This window comes from Ammospiza nelsoni, chromosome 16 (genome assembly GCF_027579445.1).
Source record: "Ammospiza nelsoni isolate bAmmNel1 chromosome 16, bAmmNel1.pri, whole genome shotgun sequence".
In the NCBI taxonomy this organism is placed as follows: domain Eukaryota; kingdom Metazoa; phylum Chordata; class Aves; order Passeriformes; family Passerellidae; genus Ammospiza; species Ammospiza nelsoni.
This window is the reverse complement of record NC_080648.1, coordinates 11,854,268-11,870,486: the sequence shown is the minus strand read 5'-3', so window position 1 is coordinate 11,870,486 and position 16,219 is coordinate 11,854,268. Positions and strand designations below refer to the sequence as shown.

At 46.8% G+C, this 16,219-nt stretch overlaps 1 protein-coding gene across 1 annotated transcript in view; it reads left to right on the top strand.

Annotated features, from left to right (window-relative positions):
* Nucleotides 1-3,597: 3,597 nt before the first annotated feature.
* The window catches only part of RASGEF1C (RasGEF domain family member 1C), a 73,612-nt gene continuing 60,990 nt past the window's right edge, over nt 3,598-16,219 (top strand). Inside the window, exon 1 of the mRNA XM_059483825.1 lies at nt 3,598-3,690. Within this exon, the coding sequence (XP_059339808.1) occupies nt 3,664-3,690 (27 nt within the window). The 5' untranslated portion in view covers nt 3,598-3,663. The remainder of the gene's footprint in view (nt 3,691-16,219) is intronic.

The window sequence follows — 16,219 nt, the reverse complement described above, 5'->3', positions numbered from 1 at the left end:
AGTTCCCAGAAGCAGCAAAATGGGAGTTTTGCAGCTGAGGAGGATAAAACCCTGGAGTGTTTGTGCTGGGTACTCCACCACGCCTGCAGCAAAGGCTTGAGAGCTCTTCTGCTGGAATCAACAAGCCCCTTGTCCCGGTGCTCCAAATGTGCAAGGCTCCTTTATACATTAAAGCAGCTGAAATGTGGACAAAAGAAGCAGCCAGTTTTTTTGGCATGCTAACAGTATTAAATGTCATTATGCTGTTAAAGATCAAAGGAACAGAGCTTGGACAGAGTTGTCCCTTGCTGAAAGCAGCCAGTGACTGCAGGCTGTGGCATCTGGGCAGGCCAGCACTAACCAGAGGGACACATCTGCTGCTGAGCCTGGCTGGGAGTCCTCAGCCACAGAATCAGCACCCACAGAATCAGCACCCACAGCTGCTTTCCAGCCACTGCTGGAGCTTGTGGGCTTTCCCACAGCCCTGACCACTCACCAGATCCTCACTGAGGTGTCAGAGCTAAAGACGAGGGATGCCAGGTGAAATGTGGGGCAAGGATAGGGCTCGGTCACCACCAGGTGCTGCAGACTTTGCCCCTGGGGGCAGGGGGGACTGTGCCCAGGGATGATAACTGCTGTGGTGGCTGTGGACAGCCACGCTGCCCTGTGGCTGCTGATGGGCCTCACCTGGGAAAAATTATCACAGCACTAACAAAAGAGCACAGCTAATTACCAAAATGGAGAGGGGAATGTCTCAGTGAAACCACACAGCTCGCTGGGTGTGCCTTCAGTTTATGGTAAATCCCTCAGTGGAGGCATCATCAATCTGCCACCACAGGTACCTTTCTAATTAAAGTGGCAACAGCCCACATACATTTTTCAATGTCCAGTGCTCTTTCTACATTTGCAGTGCTGGTTTTGATGTAGGAGGTCCTCATGTGATTTGGTTTAAGGCTGCCTTGGAGTTTGCTCCTTCTCCCTCCAGCCAGCACAGCAGCAGAGACCAGGGATGCTGTGACAGGGACCTGCTGGAGCCAAACTGCTGAAAGAGTTTTGGGCAGCTCTGTCTTACTGGAATTCATTCCCCTGTTGAGTCAATAAAATCTGGATGTTGAAGTTGGCACAGAGTGCAACACTGAGCCATGTGAGTGAGAACCAAGAAGGTTTCTCAGCTGAAGAAACCATGCTGGTGACTGTCAGAGGACACATTTTTCCTTTCACAAAAAATCATGCAATGAATCAGCTGCTGATGAAGAAAATACACCTCTTTGACACCTTTTTTCTTTTTATCTGAGAGTCATATCTGCATGGCAAATGATGTTGAGCGAGAACCCCACCCTTCCTTCAGAACCCTGCACTTCCATCTGCCAGCACAGGAGATGTGGCTCAGCTGTCTGAGACACAGCAGTGATGAAGATATACAACATCTGAAGACCAGAGGCTTCTCTCTGGATTTTTTCCATGGTGTTTTGTAGATTCTACCACCATCCTCCCTCACCTGTGATGTGACAGAGAGCAATGCTGTCACACAGCTGGGTGAAGCTGCACCTTTATGTGCCAGTACCAAAAAGTCCTTTTGCAGGAAGGAAGAAATAAGCAGAGATTGGGAGACCAATTCAAAAGTATTCCAGGATTTTTGTGGTTTTGTGATGTTTCTTCACTCTCCCAGGTGTCTCATTAAAAATGAATTAAAATGAGACAATTAGCTGCAACAGAGAATTTACAATGCTGCTGCATCAAAGTACCTTGGAGTAGTCACTAAATAAGAGCCAAGTAATTGGTACCTATCTCTACTGCCTGTCATATAAACAATGGACGTGGTGAGGGTCCTGGAGAGATGTGGTCTTCATTGAAGAAAGAAAATGAATGCTTAAAAATGCTAGTTATGAACAACATATATAAATTAATATGATTAGCAATATCTTGACTGGCTTTTTCTTTCATTTCTTTTTTTTTTTTTTCTCTGCTTCCTTCCACAGAGTCTTGTTCTGGTTGGCTGCAGAATGGGTTTCCTGGTGAACAAATAAGGAAAGGCAGAAATAATACTACTTTCACAAACCTATGGTCCAAATGCCCTTGTGCTTCTTAAAAATGGAAGCAGGTCAGCTGGAACCCCTCCTGACAGTGCCTGCAGGACAGCTGCAGCCTCTTCTGTCTGTCCTCTCTGACCTTGCTGCTTCTCTGGTTAGCTCCTGGGCAGAATTCAGGTCTGGCTACCATCAGGACCAAAACTGGGGCCAAGACTTGCCATGTCAATGTCCTGTGAGTGCAGCAGCAGCGCCTGTGTGTGTGGGGCAGGTCCCCCTCTGGCACTGCATGTTTGATCCCTGCAGGCTGGGCTGAGGGATCCTGCCAGCCCTCTGCCGAGAGCCAGGATTTACTGCTTTTGCACATCTTCACAATGGTCTGGCTGCTTCTGCCTCCCCAGCTCTCTGCTCTGCAGGATTTCACCCCAACAAAAGGAGGGAAGAAACACAAAAAGCAATAAGGCAGGGGAGTGGCAGGAGAGAATTTCTGATTAACTCGTTTTCACAAGCTCCATTTTTATTTGAGACTGTACCAATTCCAGTTTTCATAACAAAACTTTTCCTTTGACAAGTGCTTATTTCATTTCATATAGTTGTCTAAATAGTTATCACACTGCTAATGTTTCCAGCCAGAAATTATTCCCCAGTGTGCCAAATCCAGACCTTCCAGTAATTTGTGTATGTAAATTTAGATTATTATTATTATTATGTTCACATGTAATACTACAGGTAACAAAATGAAAGAGCAGGTACAAATTATCTGCATAAAAATCTGCATAAAATATTCACAGAGAGAAACCTAATTTTTCTTGTTTGTGGAAATGTCTGAACATGTGAGATCTATTAATCAATCTCACTAGCACCCATACAGCTCATATTTATTGTGTGAATCCTAACACCATCTTCCAGTAGTTCATAAAATATGATCACTGTGAGGAGCTGAGCAGAATTCAGAACTGTATGATTATTTGGTTACTACTCTGGGTGTAAAATGTCTTTTTTTTTTTCTCATTTGACAGCCAGCTCAGCTATAGTGATCTGGGATTTAGCAGCTGATGGCTGTTCAGCACTGCAGGATGCTTAATGCAATTAGCAAAGTTAATAAAATGCTGGACAGGTGCCTTGTACTGGGGAAAAAGGCATTGTTCTTATTTGCTCAGCATCAAACAGTTGTGTTACCTTGTTCCTTTTAAGAAAGCATTTATTCTAAAAATGGGATGAAATAAAGAACAGAACCAATGATTGACTTGTTACTGGTTGTATTTTACAGTAAGTTTTCCTGTTTTCTGCTTCCAGGAAAATACAAGCACAATGCTTTCTGGAAACAAGACCTACCTATTTGCAGAGGGGCACAGAAACAAAAAGTACACTGAAAAGGACAAAGCCTGAAGAAAATTACCCCGGAATATCTGAGGGACAAGGTGGAGCCAGATCTGAACCATCCACCTTTAATAATGGGTGGAGGACAGGAAATATAAGAGAGGTCAGAGAGGAATAAGTCCACTGTTCCTCCTGTCTTTGACAGAGTTGATCCTTGGAAATCACACACTTATCAGCTTAACACCTGGAAAGGCAGCAGAGAAACTCAGAGAGAGAGAGAGCTGGAAAGTGTCTGTGGAGCTGGGGGGAGCAGAGAGCTCCTGCTGAGAGGTCAGCCATGAAGCATAAGAAAAGCAAGGATAAGGTAAGTGAGAGAGTTTGCTTCTACCTCCACTGGAGAGCTCCTCTGTTCAAGGTGAATGTTCTTCTGCATCTGCCCTTGAGGGAAAACTAAACCAGGTAGTTCCCTGTGAAGTAATTTCTGTGTTGGTTTTAAAGGAAGATTGGGAAGTCTAAGTGAGAGCCTGTAATTATGATGGGCTGGTTTTTAAAATGAAAAAAAAATAATAACATTTAAAGAAAAGAGCTTGAAAGAGAAATTGCAGAGTCAGTCTGTCAGGTTGCTTGTCCTCTGTTTCAAGTCATGTTGTTCCAGGTTGTATTGCCTTTGTGCTTCCCTCACTCTTCTATATTTATATACTTCTAAGAAAAGATTCTACTATAGCTGAAGGGAAAATGGAAGAAAATATAGTCTTAGCTTCTTTGTCCTCATCTTGCTTCCTAAGCCATGCACTGCAGAGACATCTGCTCTCAGGGAACACACACAACTGTCTCTGACACCTTCCCCATGCTTTCACCTCTGGGACCAGCACTGAATAAAGAGCAAAAACCAGACATTAAAAATAGTGTCTGGAAGACCAGCATCACTTATATCTCTGTGATTGTGTTGGATTCTCTGTCTCCTGAGCAGCCATGGGCCTATTCCAGGGGGGGCAAAACCCCAGAGAGGCCCAGCTGAAGGCAAACCAAGGATGCTCCATGTCCTGCCCAGCTTGTGAAACCTTGCTTGTTTTGGTCCCTCAGAAATCTGCAGAGCACAGGTGTGAAAACAAGGAGCATTTTCCTGTTCCTGCTGAGGTAAAGGCAGAGCTCCTCATGCTGAGACCAGAATTAATGCTGATGTAGCTCCAGACTCTGCATGGAGCCACCCCTTTACCCTTTCCATAGGTCCAAAATGGTTCTCTGTTCACAGGTGTCACCTAGGCACCACTGGTAAATATGAAATGGCAGTGTGACTATCATTGTGGGCTCAGGTTGAGAAGTTTGTAATTGCTTGAAAGAACTGTAATCTCTTGCCTTCATTGATAAGAAGATCTTAAATTGATAGGAGCTGGTGGTTAAGACCCTGGACTGGGCAGGACAGAATCTCTTTTGGGGATGGGGGAGCTGACTTCCAACCTGCACTTTGTGTTAACAAGCAGGACTGCCCATCCCTTCAGACACTGCCCAAGCTGACAGAAATACAGATGTGTCAGCTCTCTGTGGCTCCCCTCTGCAGCCCTGGGCTAAAAGAATTCCCTAATCCTGCTTATCTGAAGTGTTTACACACCTCATAATGTCCAGGTGTCAGCAGGAATGGCATGGCTGGGTTTCAGCTTTGAGTCATGGGGTGAAAGCAGTGTGGTCTGGGGCCTGTAGTGACTAGAAATCATTACCTTGTGTTGGCTGCTTGTCCTCTGCAAGATGAATTTGTGGGCTTGATCCATTTTCCTCACAGAGATGCATAAAACGCCCACACATCTGACTTGTATTAGCGTGTCCTTATTGGCAATTTCCCTGAAGACAAACCAAGCTGGGGAGAACTGGGGTGTTTGAGCCATCTGCAGCTCACCTGGCCTGCTGAGAGCACAGGTACAGCAGGGGAGCTGCTGGTCCTGATCAGCTTGGCCAGGACATCCTCTGCTGCTGAGCTCCTGTCCAATAACAGGGTCCCTCCTTCCCCAGTGTGTGCAATAACCTTTCCATCCTACAACCACGGTGTTTCATCCTCCCTGGCTACGGGCAGCCAGTTAAACCCATGCTCTCTGAGGACGCACACTTTAAGGAATAAGTAAATAGCGTTGTCCCTCATCTTCACCTGCTGTGAGCCGGAATAATCGCAGGTGTCTGTGGGCAGGAGCGGGGCCAGGCCGTGCGGGGTCCCCAGGGCAGTGCCCGGGTGCGGAGCCGGCGGGGGGAGCGCACGGCAGCGGCGCGGGGGGATTCGATCAGCGCTCCTGCCAAAGCCAATTATCGGCGAGAGGACGACATAATTATATTAGGGAACATCTGTACTTCATTAAAAGCCCTCGCGGGGCGGATTCGCGCCCGGCCACGTTACACACAGGCGCTTCCAGCCGCTCCTCGCCCCCGTTCCGCGCGCGGCTCCGGCAGCTGCGCCGCCCCGGGGCCGCGCCCGGCTCCGGTTCCAGCTCCAGCTCCGGCTGCGGCTCCGCGCCGCCCCCCGCCCCGGGCGGCTGCACCTGCCCCCGCGGCCGGGCCCCCCCGCTCCCATCCCATCCCGTCCCATCCCATCCCATCCCATCCCATCCCATCCCATCCCATCCCATCCCATCCCATCCCATCCATCCGTCCCATCCCGGCGGGCAGGCAGGCAGGCAGGCGGCGCTCTGCGGCCGGGCTGTGCGGGGCTCCGGGGCGGCGCGCTCCTCTCTTCCTCCTCCTCCTCATCCTCCTCCTCCTCCGCGGCGGCGGCGGCGCCGGGCAGATGCGGCGGATCGCGGGGCGGCTGTGGCCCGCAGCGGGCTCCCGTCCCCCCGCCGCCCCCATGGACGGCAGCGGGGGCAGCAGCAGCAGCAGCAGCCGCGCGTAGCTCGGTGAGTGCCGCTCCCGTCCCCTCCGCCGCGCCCTGCCCGCACCGCGCTGCCGCAGCCGCCGCTCCTCGCTGCGCTGCTCCGGCTCCTTCTCTCCACCGAAAATCAGCCCCGGCCCGGTGCTCCTCACCTGCTGGCGGGGCTGGGCTGCGGGCACCGGCTCTGCCACCTGCCTCCCGGCTCCGGCTCCTCTCGGGGCTGCGGGGCTCCCTCCCGCCGGACGGGGCTTGGGGAGCGCTCCCCGCTCCTGCCCTCCTCTATCGGGACTCCCGGGCTGGAGCTGCTCTTGGGCTCCCGAACATGTCTCCGGGTAGGACTTTACCGGTATCAATTTTAGAGTTATTTTGTTTCAGTGAATTTGATTTAAATTGACCCAGCGGCTGTGGGAAGCTGAGAGGAGAATGTCAGTTTGAGGATTGTTTTCTTTACCTTACATTTAAAGATCTCTCCCTGTATATTTAAAGATCCCTCCGCTGTATATTCCGTAATGATTTCTTTTTGCAAAATAATTTTGCTGTGCTTTATTAACTCCTGGAGTCTGACAGTCCTCCAAGACAGACAGGCTTGTTAGAGGCTGGAATAATCAGCTCCAAGGCGCAGACAGTGCCCTTGGTCGTAACAGGTGCAGCGTGCATATTCTTATGAACAATGAAATGGTTTCAGCATTCAGGTTTATTTGTATGCTCTGCATTTCTGCGACTCTGGAAGAATTGTCATGCTGTGTTATGTCAAAGATGCGCTCACGGCGTGAGCGTGTCCGCGGTACCCAATTAGCAGCACAGGGGAGCAGCTGCACACACTCCTGTGCCTTTAATGCCCGCCGTGCTCCTGGGTGACATCGCACAGCCTCGGGCGTTCTGGTGGCTGTCTGAGGACCCACACTGGGCACTGCTCCCTCTGGCACAGCATTAAACACTGGGAGATGACGAGGAAAGAGAGAAGTGCAGAGGAGGAACCATTTAGGCTTTGATTGTATTCTCTAGGCTTGGTCTCTGCCCATGTGTTGAGTGGGGTGGCGATGGCACATTGTTGGAACCTTGGATCCAATGTCATATGATGTTCCTGACACCTGAAATACTGGCATTTGTATTCCACAGAAGAAATTTCCTGGGCATGTATTTTCCAGATAAAAAAGATAGTTATTGTTTTAGTGGCTTCCTGGGCTCTTTATTTAAGGCAAACACCCAGAGTGGTACCACAGTTGGGAACTGGCTTCATAGGAGTCACTAAGGAGTTAGAGCTGTGGATCAGGAGGAAATGAGACTGGAATGTAATTATTGCTCTCAAGCCAGTGTAGCTGAAAAGGTGTATCCAGCAGCCCTTAACCAGGTTCAGCTCTTGCTGTGGGACACCTGTGCTCTGTGCTGCAGCCAGTGGCACCTGGTGCCTGGAGGTGTTTCTGCCCTTCTGAGCACTGGAAGATGCCCCTTGCTGCTGCTCTGTTTCCCAGGACTCTTTGAATCTCCCCATTTTATTAGGGATGGGAGTAGGGGCGGGCTGCCTTTGAGGGATAGAAGGATGGCTTGGTGCAGGAGTGAGGATGGAGAGTGCATTTCTTTGTTACACTCTGGCTCTTTGTGCACTTCAAGGAAGAAGTGGTGGAGCAAAGGAAGAGTCAAGGCTCTAGCCAGGGGAAAGTGCCTGCTAATGAAGTCCTGGGTGATGTTAATGGAGGCTCTGAACAAAGCAAAGGCACCAGAGATGTCTGAGAGGTCTGAGCTTATTGTGAGAGACGTCCTACACTGCACAGGCTTGGAGCTTACCTGTCATAGGAGACAGGGCTTCCTCCTCCAGGAAACTGGTGAAAGAAAGTCATGGATGTGTAGTCTGGGGCTTTCAGCCCTCTCCAGAGGTGGGGTCTGCCAGGTCATGCTGATAACTGCAACAGCAGTGAACTTTGTGTTGCTTTGTAGTGTCTGCAAACCTTGGGACAGCAAAGTGTCGTGCAAAGGAGGTGAAGTATAACCAGGATTCCTTGTGATGTCTTAACTTCCCTTGGACTCCTTAGAGCCTCACCCAGCATTCTAATTCCATCCCTCACGGCAGGTGAAGGTAGGGATTTGTTCTGCCTCCTTTGAATCAGGGCATTTTGTGTGGTTCTAATTCAGCCAAACGAGGAAGATAAACACCTTGTTAACCATTTGTAAGGTGTGACTAATACAGCTCCCTCTGGTTTATTAAGGTAAAAGTGCTGTCTACTGTTAGAATACAACACACTTCTCAAAAAGCTTTTACTTAAGAAAATGGTTCTTTTATATCATCAAGTCAATTTCATCTGATGATATTTGGTTGAAAATATTTACAACATTTTTTAATCAAATTTGAGGGCAGAAATCTTGAAAGATTCTTTTAAAATCCTTAGAAATAATTAACACCCTTATTTAACTTCTTGGACAATTTATGCTGGTGAGAGAATGATTTGTCCAGTGTTTCACATGGCTGGCAAAAGGTGATGTTGCTGTGAGTAAGCTGGATGATGTTTATGGATCTGCTACAGCAATGAAGCTCTGCATAGTGGCCCTCTGGTTGCCTGAGGCTTTTCTTGCTATACATGCTTGTCTAGCAGGGTTTGAAAATCATCTCTGGGAGCCAGCCCTGTGTTTGTGCTGCTCATGCTCGTCTGGCCAGGGCTGTGTCCAGGCTGCAGCTGGGAGTGCTGTGCTCTGCAGGAGTGTCTGACTGCCTGGAGCTCACTGCATCCCAGCACTGCAGCTCCCTGCTCGCTCTGCCCAGCTCACCTGCACCACAGCACCTGATCCACCATCAGGATGGTCAGGGTGGGGTTGGAACAGGGGCAGAGACTCCTGGGCACTCTGGACAGCTGATTTAGCACACTGATGGCCCCAAGCCATCAGCTAGCCCAGGAGTTTAGCAGGATGTAAATTGAGTTAGATGTCTCAGATAGTGAGGATGTGAGAGCGGCATGTGCTGATAATGAACAAGGCTTTAAGGGGGTTCCATTCCTTTTGCTCAGTGTTGTTCCTTTCTGATACAGTTATGAGAAGATGCCTTCTAGGTGCTGCTGAAGGCATAAGGAACTTGTGAGGGCTGGGTGGCAGTGCCTGTCCTCTGAGGAAAGCCTCTTCTCTTACAGCAGACAGTTAATAAATGCATGCATTCTTTTGCAACTATAAATTCCTAGTCAGAAGTTCAAATCTATGTGGTGAATTTCTTAATTAATTTCATTTATTCTGTTTTCTGATTTCCTTGCTCAAGGACTGCTTGTGTGTGTAAGAATAGTAGGTCACCATGCTCTGGGATGCTTCTTTCAAATATCACCATGCTGGTTATTTTAGAAAGGTTTTGTCTAAGCAAACTCACTCTGGACGCTTTTCCCACCTGCAGGTTTCCTGAGGGATGCAAAAGCTTAGCAGGTGTATACTGAAGGCTTTTCCTTTGCTGGCCAAATGTTTGCTCATGTCCTAAATATAACTTCTGGGAATTTATGTTTGTTTTGGAGCTGGGGAGCACTTTTCTCTTTTACTCTCTTTATAGATTCAGAGAATTTAAGCATATGATTAACATTAAACATGTGAATATTCTCCACGGACTCATTTTTTGGATCAAAGGCAGAGTGCTCAGTCTGTTGAGAGGATGGAGCCCACAACCACTAAATGCAGGGAGCTGATCTGCTGCTATGCTTGTCTGAAAGGAATATATGATATGAGTGCTTTGGATTTATGTCTGTCTGTGCCCCAAATCCCTCTGCTGACTGCTGTCTTGATGTTGCTTATCTACAAAGTGCTTACAAGCATTAACAAACCTTTGTGGTGCTGCTGAGACATTTTGTTATCCCCCTTTTCCATGAGGGGATGCTGACAGAGTTTGGTGATCTCCTGAGATCACTGTGGGTTCTGGGCATGGAATGTGGGGCTGTGAATTGCCAGCCTGGAAGGGGCAGCAGCACTGGGGCTCTCTGGCAGTGCTGGGTCCAGCATTGCCATCTCTCACACTGCCAGAACGCTCCCCAGATTTCCATCCTGACACAGAAGCTTCTCATGTCATCTGCTGGATCAGGCTGCAGTGCAGAACACAGCCTGTCTGCAGAGTGAGCAGTGGCCTGTTAAGGGAAGGAATCTCAGAGTGAATTGTGTCCGTGCTGGCTCTCAGCCTTGCTGGGTGCTCCAGGCAGAGCTGATGCGTCAAGACTCCTCTAATCTGAGCTTAGAGAAAAGGGAATTTTTCCATCTTCTCTAAGTACTGTGATTCTTGATTTCTTGCTGATTTAAAAATATTCATAGTGCCTGTACCAAGCAGGGAGCCTGAGTCCATGTGTATAAATATAGACACTCTAGGTGTGTGTGCCTGTGAGCTGGCAAATGAATCAGTTTCCAAATCTGAACTTGGCGTGGTGTCACTTTTGGCTCCAAGCCGGTTGTTTTTCATCTTCCTGGTTTTATTGTGTTTCACTTGCTCAAATTAGAATAATTTCTTGAAAGAGAATGGGCAAACTTCAAACATGGAAGGACATGCTTTGCACTGGTCTCGCTGTGCTTGTGCAGGGGTGAGAGACCAGCGCCTCCCTCCCTCAGCCCTGGTCCATGAGACCCTCCTGGACCCCTGCAGGATTCCAGGACACTGGGAAACTGTGGAACTGGGAAATAAGGCTTTGCTGTGACAAAAGCAAGGTTCTGTGTTAGTTGAATTTTTCCTTTAGGAAATGCAATTCATCAAAATCCAGTGTTCTGTAATGTAGGGCTGGTGACAAATTTGCACCAATTCTCAAGTTTTCCACAAGACAGCCATCTGCTGTACCTGCACACACAAACATGTGAGGGACAGACAAGCCCTAATTGGGAATTTACTACCTTTATGTGTTGGGTAAATGAGCCATCCTGAGCTTTTCATGTATATAATGGCATCTTTTCTTCTTTCCTTTCATCCTCTGTAGGGAATCTGTGTTCTTCTGAACTAATGTTCCCTTCTATAAATGACCAATCAGCCTTCATCACTGCTTGTTAGATCAGAAACTTATTAGTTAATAGCAGTGCTGTTCTTCCTTTTAGTCCCTTCTACAGCTAAGCTCATGGCATTTGCAGACAGACTTGTTAGTCATTAATATTCTTTGTATTCTTCATCTTTGGCTTCAGAAGAGAAGGCCTTTCATCTTTTGCCTTGCTTTGTTTTTTAGGAGAAGCCCAGTTTGACTGGAGGAAAAAAGAAACCAAAAAAATATTTCTCTACTGCTTTCTTACAAGCTTCCAAGCAGTCTCCCCTGCTGACTTTGTACTTTTGCAGTAGACAAACATTGACTTTGTTTTCACAGAATATAGCAGATTTTTTTTTTTTCTAGTTTGCCTTTTTGGTTATGTCTCAGTAGCTTGACAGGACTGGATTAATTAGTCAATGTTTGTGTCTTTTGCTGAAACTCTCATTCTTTATTCAATTTTAACATCAGGTTTATTGTATCTGAAATCAAGTTGGTGTAGAGAGAACGTAAGCATGTGTCTAAATTTAGCAAAATTGTGAAGGGTTTCCCTGGTTTGGAGACTAAAAGATTACTGAGGTTGATCTGTGGATTCTTGTTCTTTCCTTTAAAAGAAACCCAAATGCTGATACCCAGGAATGTGTTTCAAGTCTGTGCACTGGGGGTGACACATGCGTGGGCAGGGTCGATAGAAAATTGTGTTTCTCAGATGGGGAAGGCTTTGTTAACATCACTGAATTCTCACCACTTGCAAGTAGTCAAATCCTCTGCTAATCTGCAGTGCTAACTAAAATGGAAATACAGAGAACAGCATTTGTTGTCTGTAGTCACATGAAATCTCACACCTCATTTCTGAAGAGCAGGATCAAAAGATAAAAAACTTGGTGCCTGAGCTATGTGTTTTGTTCTTGAGGTTTGGTAAATGCTTTTTTGAGTGTGCCAGTAGTTCATATCCATTCTGCTCAGGTTTCCTCACTCCCAGCTCTGATGCCGTGCACATCACAGTGTGATCATTAAGTGTGATTACAGCATTTTTTGACCTATTTAAAAGTGTCTGGCTGTGAAATTCCAAAGATTCTAATTTAAGCTATAAACCAGATTATTAATGTGCCGCCGCTTACACATTTCATGGCTCATTTCCTGATTACAGCACTTTTGAACGTGGTGTAGACTGTTCCAATGCATGTGCATAAACATCCTACACCATGTTCAGCCTGGTCACCTGGCTCAGGGATCACGTTCCTCAGCTTAAAAACAAACAGAAGGGAAAGCCACAAGTGCAGGAAGTTGGGATGTTCCACGTGGGTGCTGTTGAAAGGCCCTGATGCTTTCTGCAGGGCTGGAGCTCAGGACAGGGTGTAGGAATGGGATCATTCAGGGATATGGAATGGGCAAGGAATGTCTTCAGACAGTCCCTGCTGTGCCCTGTGGGCTGGAGAAGGTCCCTGGAAGCATCAGGGATCCATGGCTGTCCCTGGAGTGCTGCCAGGAGACTTCAGCTGCACTGAAACTGGAACACAGACAAGATGCTGAGTGCAGTCAGTGATCTGCTGAGAGAAAAGATGACTGTGGAGATCTGCAGTGTTTTCCATCACTTTGTTCAAATCTGTCAGTTTGTTCATGGAACTGAAACTCTGCAGAGCCTCCTTATCTGGGTGCAGAAAGAGTTTGGGGTTATATTTGTGTGGGTCACTTATGGTTCAGCCATTGGGATGAGCCAGCATAGAATAACTCACCAGGGTTACGGAGGTAACTGCAAACAGTGGGTCCAATGGAGAAATTGAGGTAGGAAGATCAAGAGCAGGGGAAAGTGTTGTAGGAAATATCCTGTGAGGCACTTCCATGCAGCTGCATTGAGTCTTCTCCTGCTGAGGCCATAAAGGAAAGCTTGTCTTGCTGTGTTTTGTAGGATTAATTACGTGCTGAAAACTGCACCTGGAGATTTCTCTCTGAGCTGGGAACATGTGTAAAGCTAGGTGTGTGCCTGGCTGAGTTTGGTGCTTTGTTCCAGAAGGGCTGAACCTGGTGCTACGTGAGCTGCCAGATATGGATATCTGCTCTGTGTGAGATTAGCAGTGATTTTATACAAGTTTGGGGTGCAGGATGAAAGCAAGGTCTGGAGCAGGTGTGCTGCTCTGTATCAGGGGTGGGATTTGTGCTTCTGCTCCTGGCATGTGCACACACTAATCAGCATTTCAGTGTGTATTGATTCAGAACTTTACGAAGGCAGAGTTACTGCCATTTGTTACTCAGTTGCTGGAGCTGATTTGGATCCTTGGATCCTTCTATCTTTCTCCCAACTGGAAGGCTGGTAGCAGGGCTGAGCCCTGGTGGAAGGTATCATTGCACAGTGTACACAGCTGGGAAAGCAGCAGCTTGTCGTTTGCAGTTGTCTTACTTCTTAATGTGGTGTAGTAAATTATAAATGTACACAAACACCTACAGAGTGTTTCATTCATGAGCTGCCAGACTGCAGTGTGCTTTTTGAAAGTGCTGGTTTGGGGGTTGTTTTTGTTTTGTGAGATAATTTCATTATCTGATACCAGGCATTTCCTAAAAGCAAATGGATCACATGAGGACTCTGTGTCCATTAGCAATTCTGTTAATAAAAATTTGGGTTTTTTTTTTCATTCCATAAAAGACCTTCTCTACCATAGCCTTTTTATGCTTTATGGCAGTTATTAGCTGTTACCAGGTCATTTTAGGAAGGTCATTATTTGCTAATGGGTGTGCTGTGGGGCTTAGAAGCATATGCCACAACATCCTGTAGGCCAACAGAAGTATTTGAAAGTATAGATTGTTAGGCAAATGTGCAGGAGGATTGTATAAATAGGGATGGTTACAGGGATGGCATTTCTCACATGCCTCTCTTGTGGGCTGCAGCAGTGCTAACAGCGATCCCATTTGTGAATTAAAGCAAGGATCTTCTGAAGTGGAACCACAAATGACAGCAGAATTAGGATTAAAGGGCGGTCAGTACTGATGGCAAGCCCAACATAACATACAAGCCAGGCTGAGGTTAGGAGAATGTGCCCATCTAATAAGCAGCTTAACTTGGTGTATTACTGTGAAATAGAAAGAACCATGGAATATGTGATGTGAATAGTAGGCTGGATTTCCCTGTCACTTCGTATTTATGTTCCTGGAGCTGCCCTGGGCTCGCCAGGGTAACTTCTGAATTGCACCCAAGGGAACGAGAGGGAATCTCCACTGCTCAACACCTTTCTTTTTCATCTGGAAACCGTACTATAATTTCTTTGGTTTAGCCCTAGATTTGAGGTTTTCATATCAGATGAAATGTGTGCTAAATATCCTATCAGTAGCTTAATTGGTCCAAATGTTTTATTTTTCCAGTTCAGCTGCTAAGTGATACAACTTGGTCCAACTCTGTTGAAGGAAAGGGGCATTGTTCCTTTCTCACTAATAGCAGTGGAATCGGGCCATTAAAGGCCAATTCCAGGAGAGATATTAGCAAATACTGAGGCTTGATCCACAACTCTATGCAGTCAATAAATCAGCAATTGCTGTCTACACAATAGCAGGTCTAGCAGGGTTTGAGTGTCTTTGAGATGGAGAGCCCTTGTCTTGAGTATTGCTTAAGTTTCCTGAAATCAGTTAAATTGAGATAAAGCCAATGGCTTCTTCATGTCTCTTGGAGTTGCTCAAAATTTATGTTCCTCACTGAGAATAGACTCTGCTCTGCTTGCTATGGCTTGGGAAAAGTGAAAACTTTTCCCCTTGTACTGTAAATAGCCTGCTGAATATTTGTATTCTAAAGGTGTTCAACCAGCCACTGAAACTGTATTTCCAAATTGCCTTAAAACACTTCCTGATGGTTTCTTTGACAGGTTTTACCTTTTGTAGGCTTTTACATGTGTGAAGTTTCCTTTTAAGATTGTTGTGTCTCCCTTCCCTCCTGTCAGAATTCTTCTTCACAGCCACATCCCAGGGGTATGTTGAGGAAAGAAAAGCCTGTTGGTACCAGGCTGTGTGTTTGGGTGTTCCAGCAAAGGAAACTGGAAGTTCTCTCCTGCACACCTTCCATCCTGGTGTTTTGACAAGCCCCATTTAAAAGCTCTTACCGCGAGTGATTTTTATGAGCACGTGTGGAGGGGAATGTGCAAAGTGCTTGGGATGGCAGGGGCTGGGAGAAGCATGACAACTGCTTTGTGAAAGCTGATCTGTGTTGGGAGGAACAAATGGTGCATTGAGATGACAAATGGAGCAGCAGAGGTGCAGCTGGGCAGTTCCACAGCAGGGACACAGGCAGGCAGCTCCATGGAAGGAGTTTGTAGTCGATAGAAACAGCTTCCTATTAGCTTTGAGCTTTCTGATGAATTAATTATATAATTCTCATTGATTTAATTAAATCAGATTCCAGGGGCTTGATTTGCAGAGTTTTCTGGTGGTAGTTTTATAACTAGGTGGGCAAATAAATGGCCTTGATTTTCTTGCTGGCTGGGTGGGGTGTCTGGTGGTAATTACTGCATTTATCAAAGTGTCCTTCCATGCTGGAGATGGGTTGGTTTCCACTTGTGATAGAAACAGGGACAGGGAGATTCTGGGACTCATCCAGTGGCTGATGGGTGATGTGTTAGAGCTCAAGAGAGAAGTGCTGGCACCCTAAAATCCCGACTGGTCCCACGAGTTGTGCATGGCTCATCCTTGGGCCACACAGTGCCTTTGTCCTTCCTAGGGAGGGCAAACAAACCCCTGGCACAGGCCTGGCACTGCCCCGGGCATTGCTGCTGGCACCCATAAAGCTCCAGTGCTTCGGTACCATCCCAGCTTGGCTTCTCACCTGGTGAGACAACGTGCAATGCCACATTGCTCTAATTGGTGTTGGTTTCTCTCACACGAGTTTGAATGTGTGTTGGCTTTTGTCAGGAGATCAGGAAGGAATTAAAGCTGCATTCTACTTAATTGTTCCTCAACAGGTGAATCGTGACAAAATTGCTCCACCCCAACTAGTAAAATAACACTTAAGAAGACTTAATTATAGCAAATGCCTGAATTTTATTTATATATATATATATTCTACTAACTACTGTGTTGAGTAACAAGTTTAATAAGACCAGTTTGTAAGATGAATG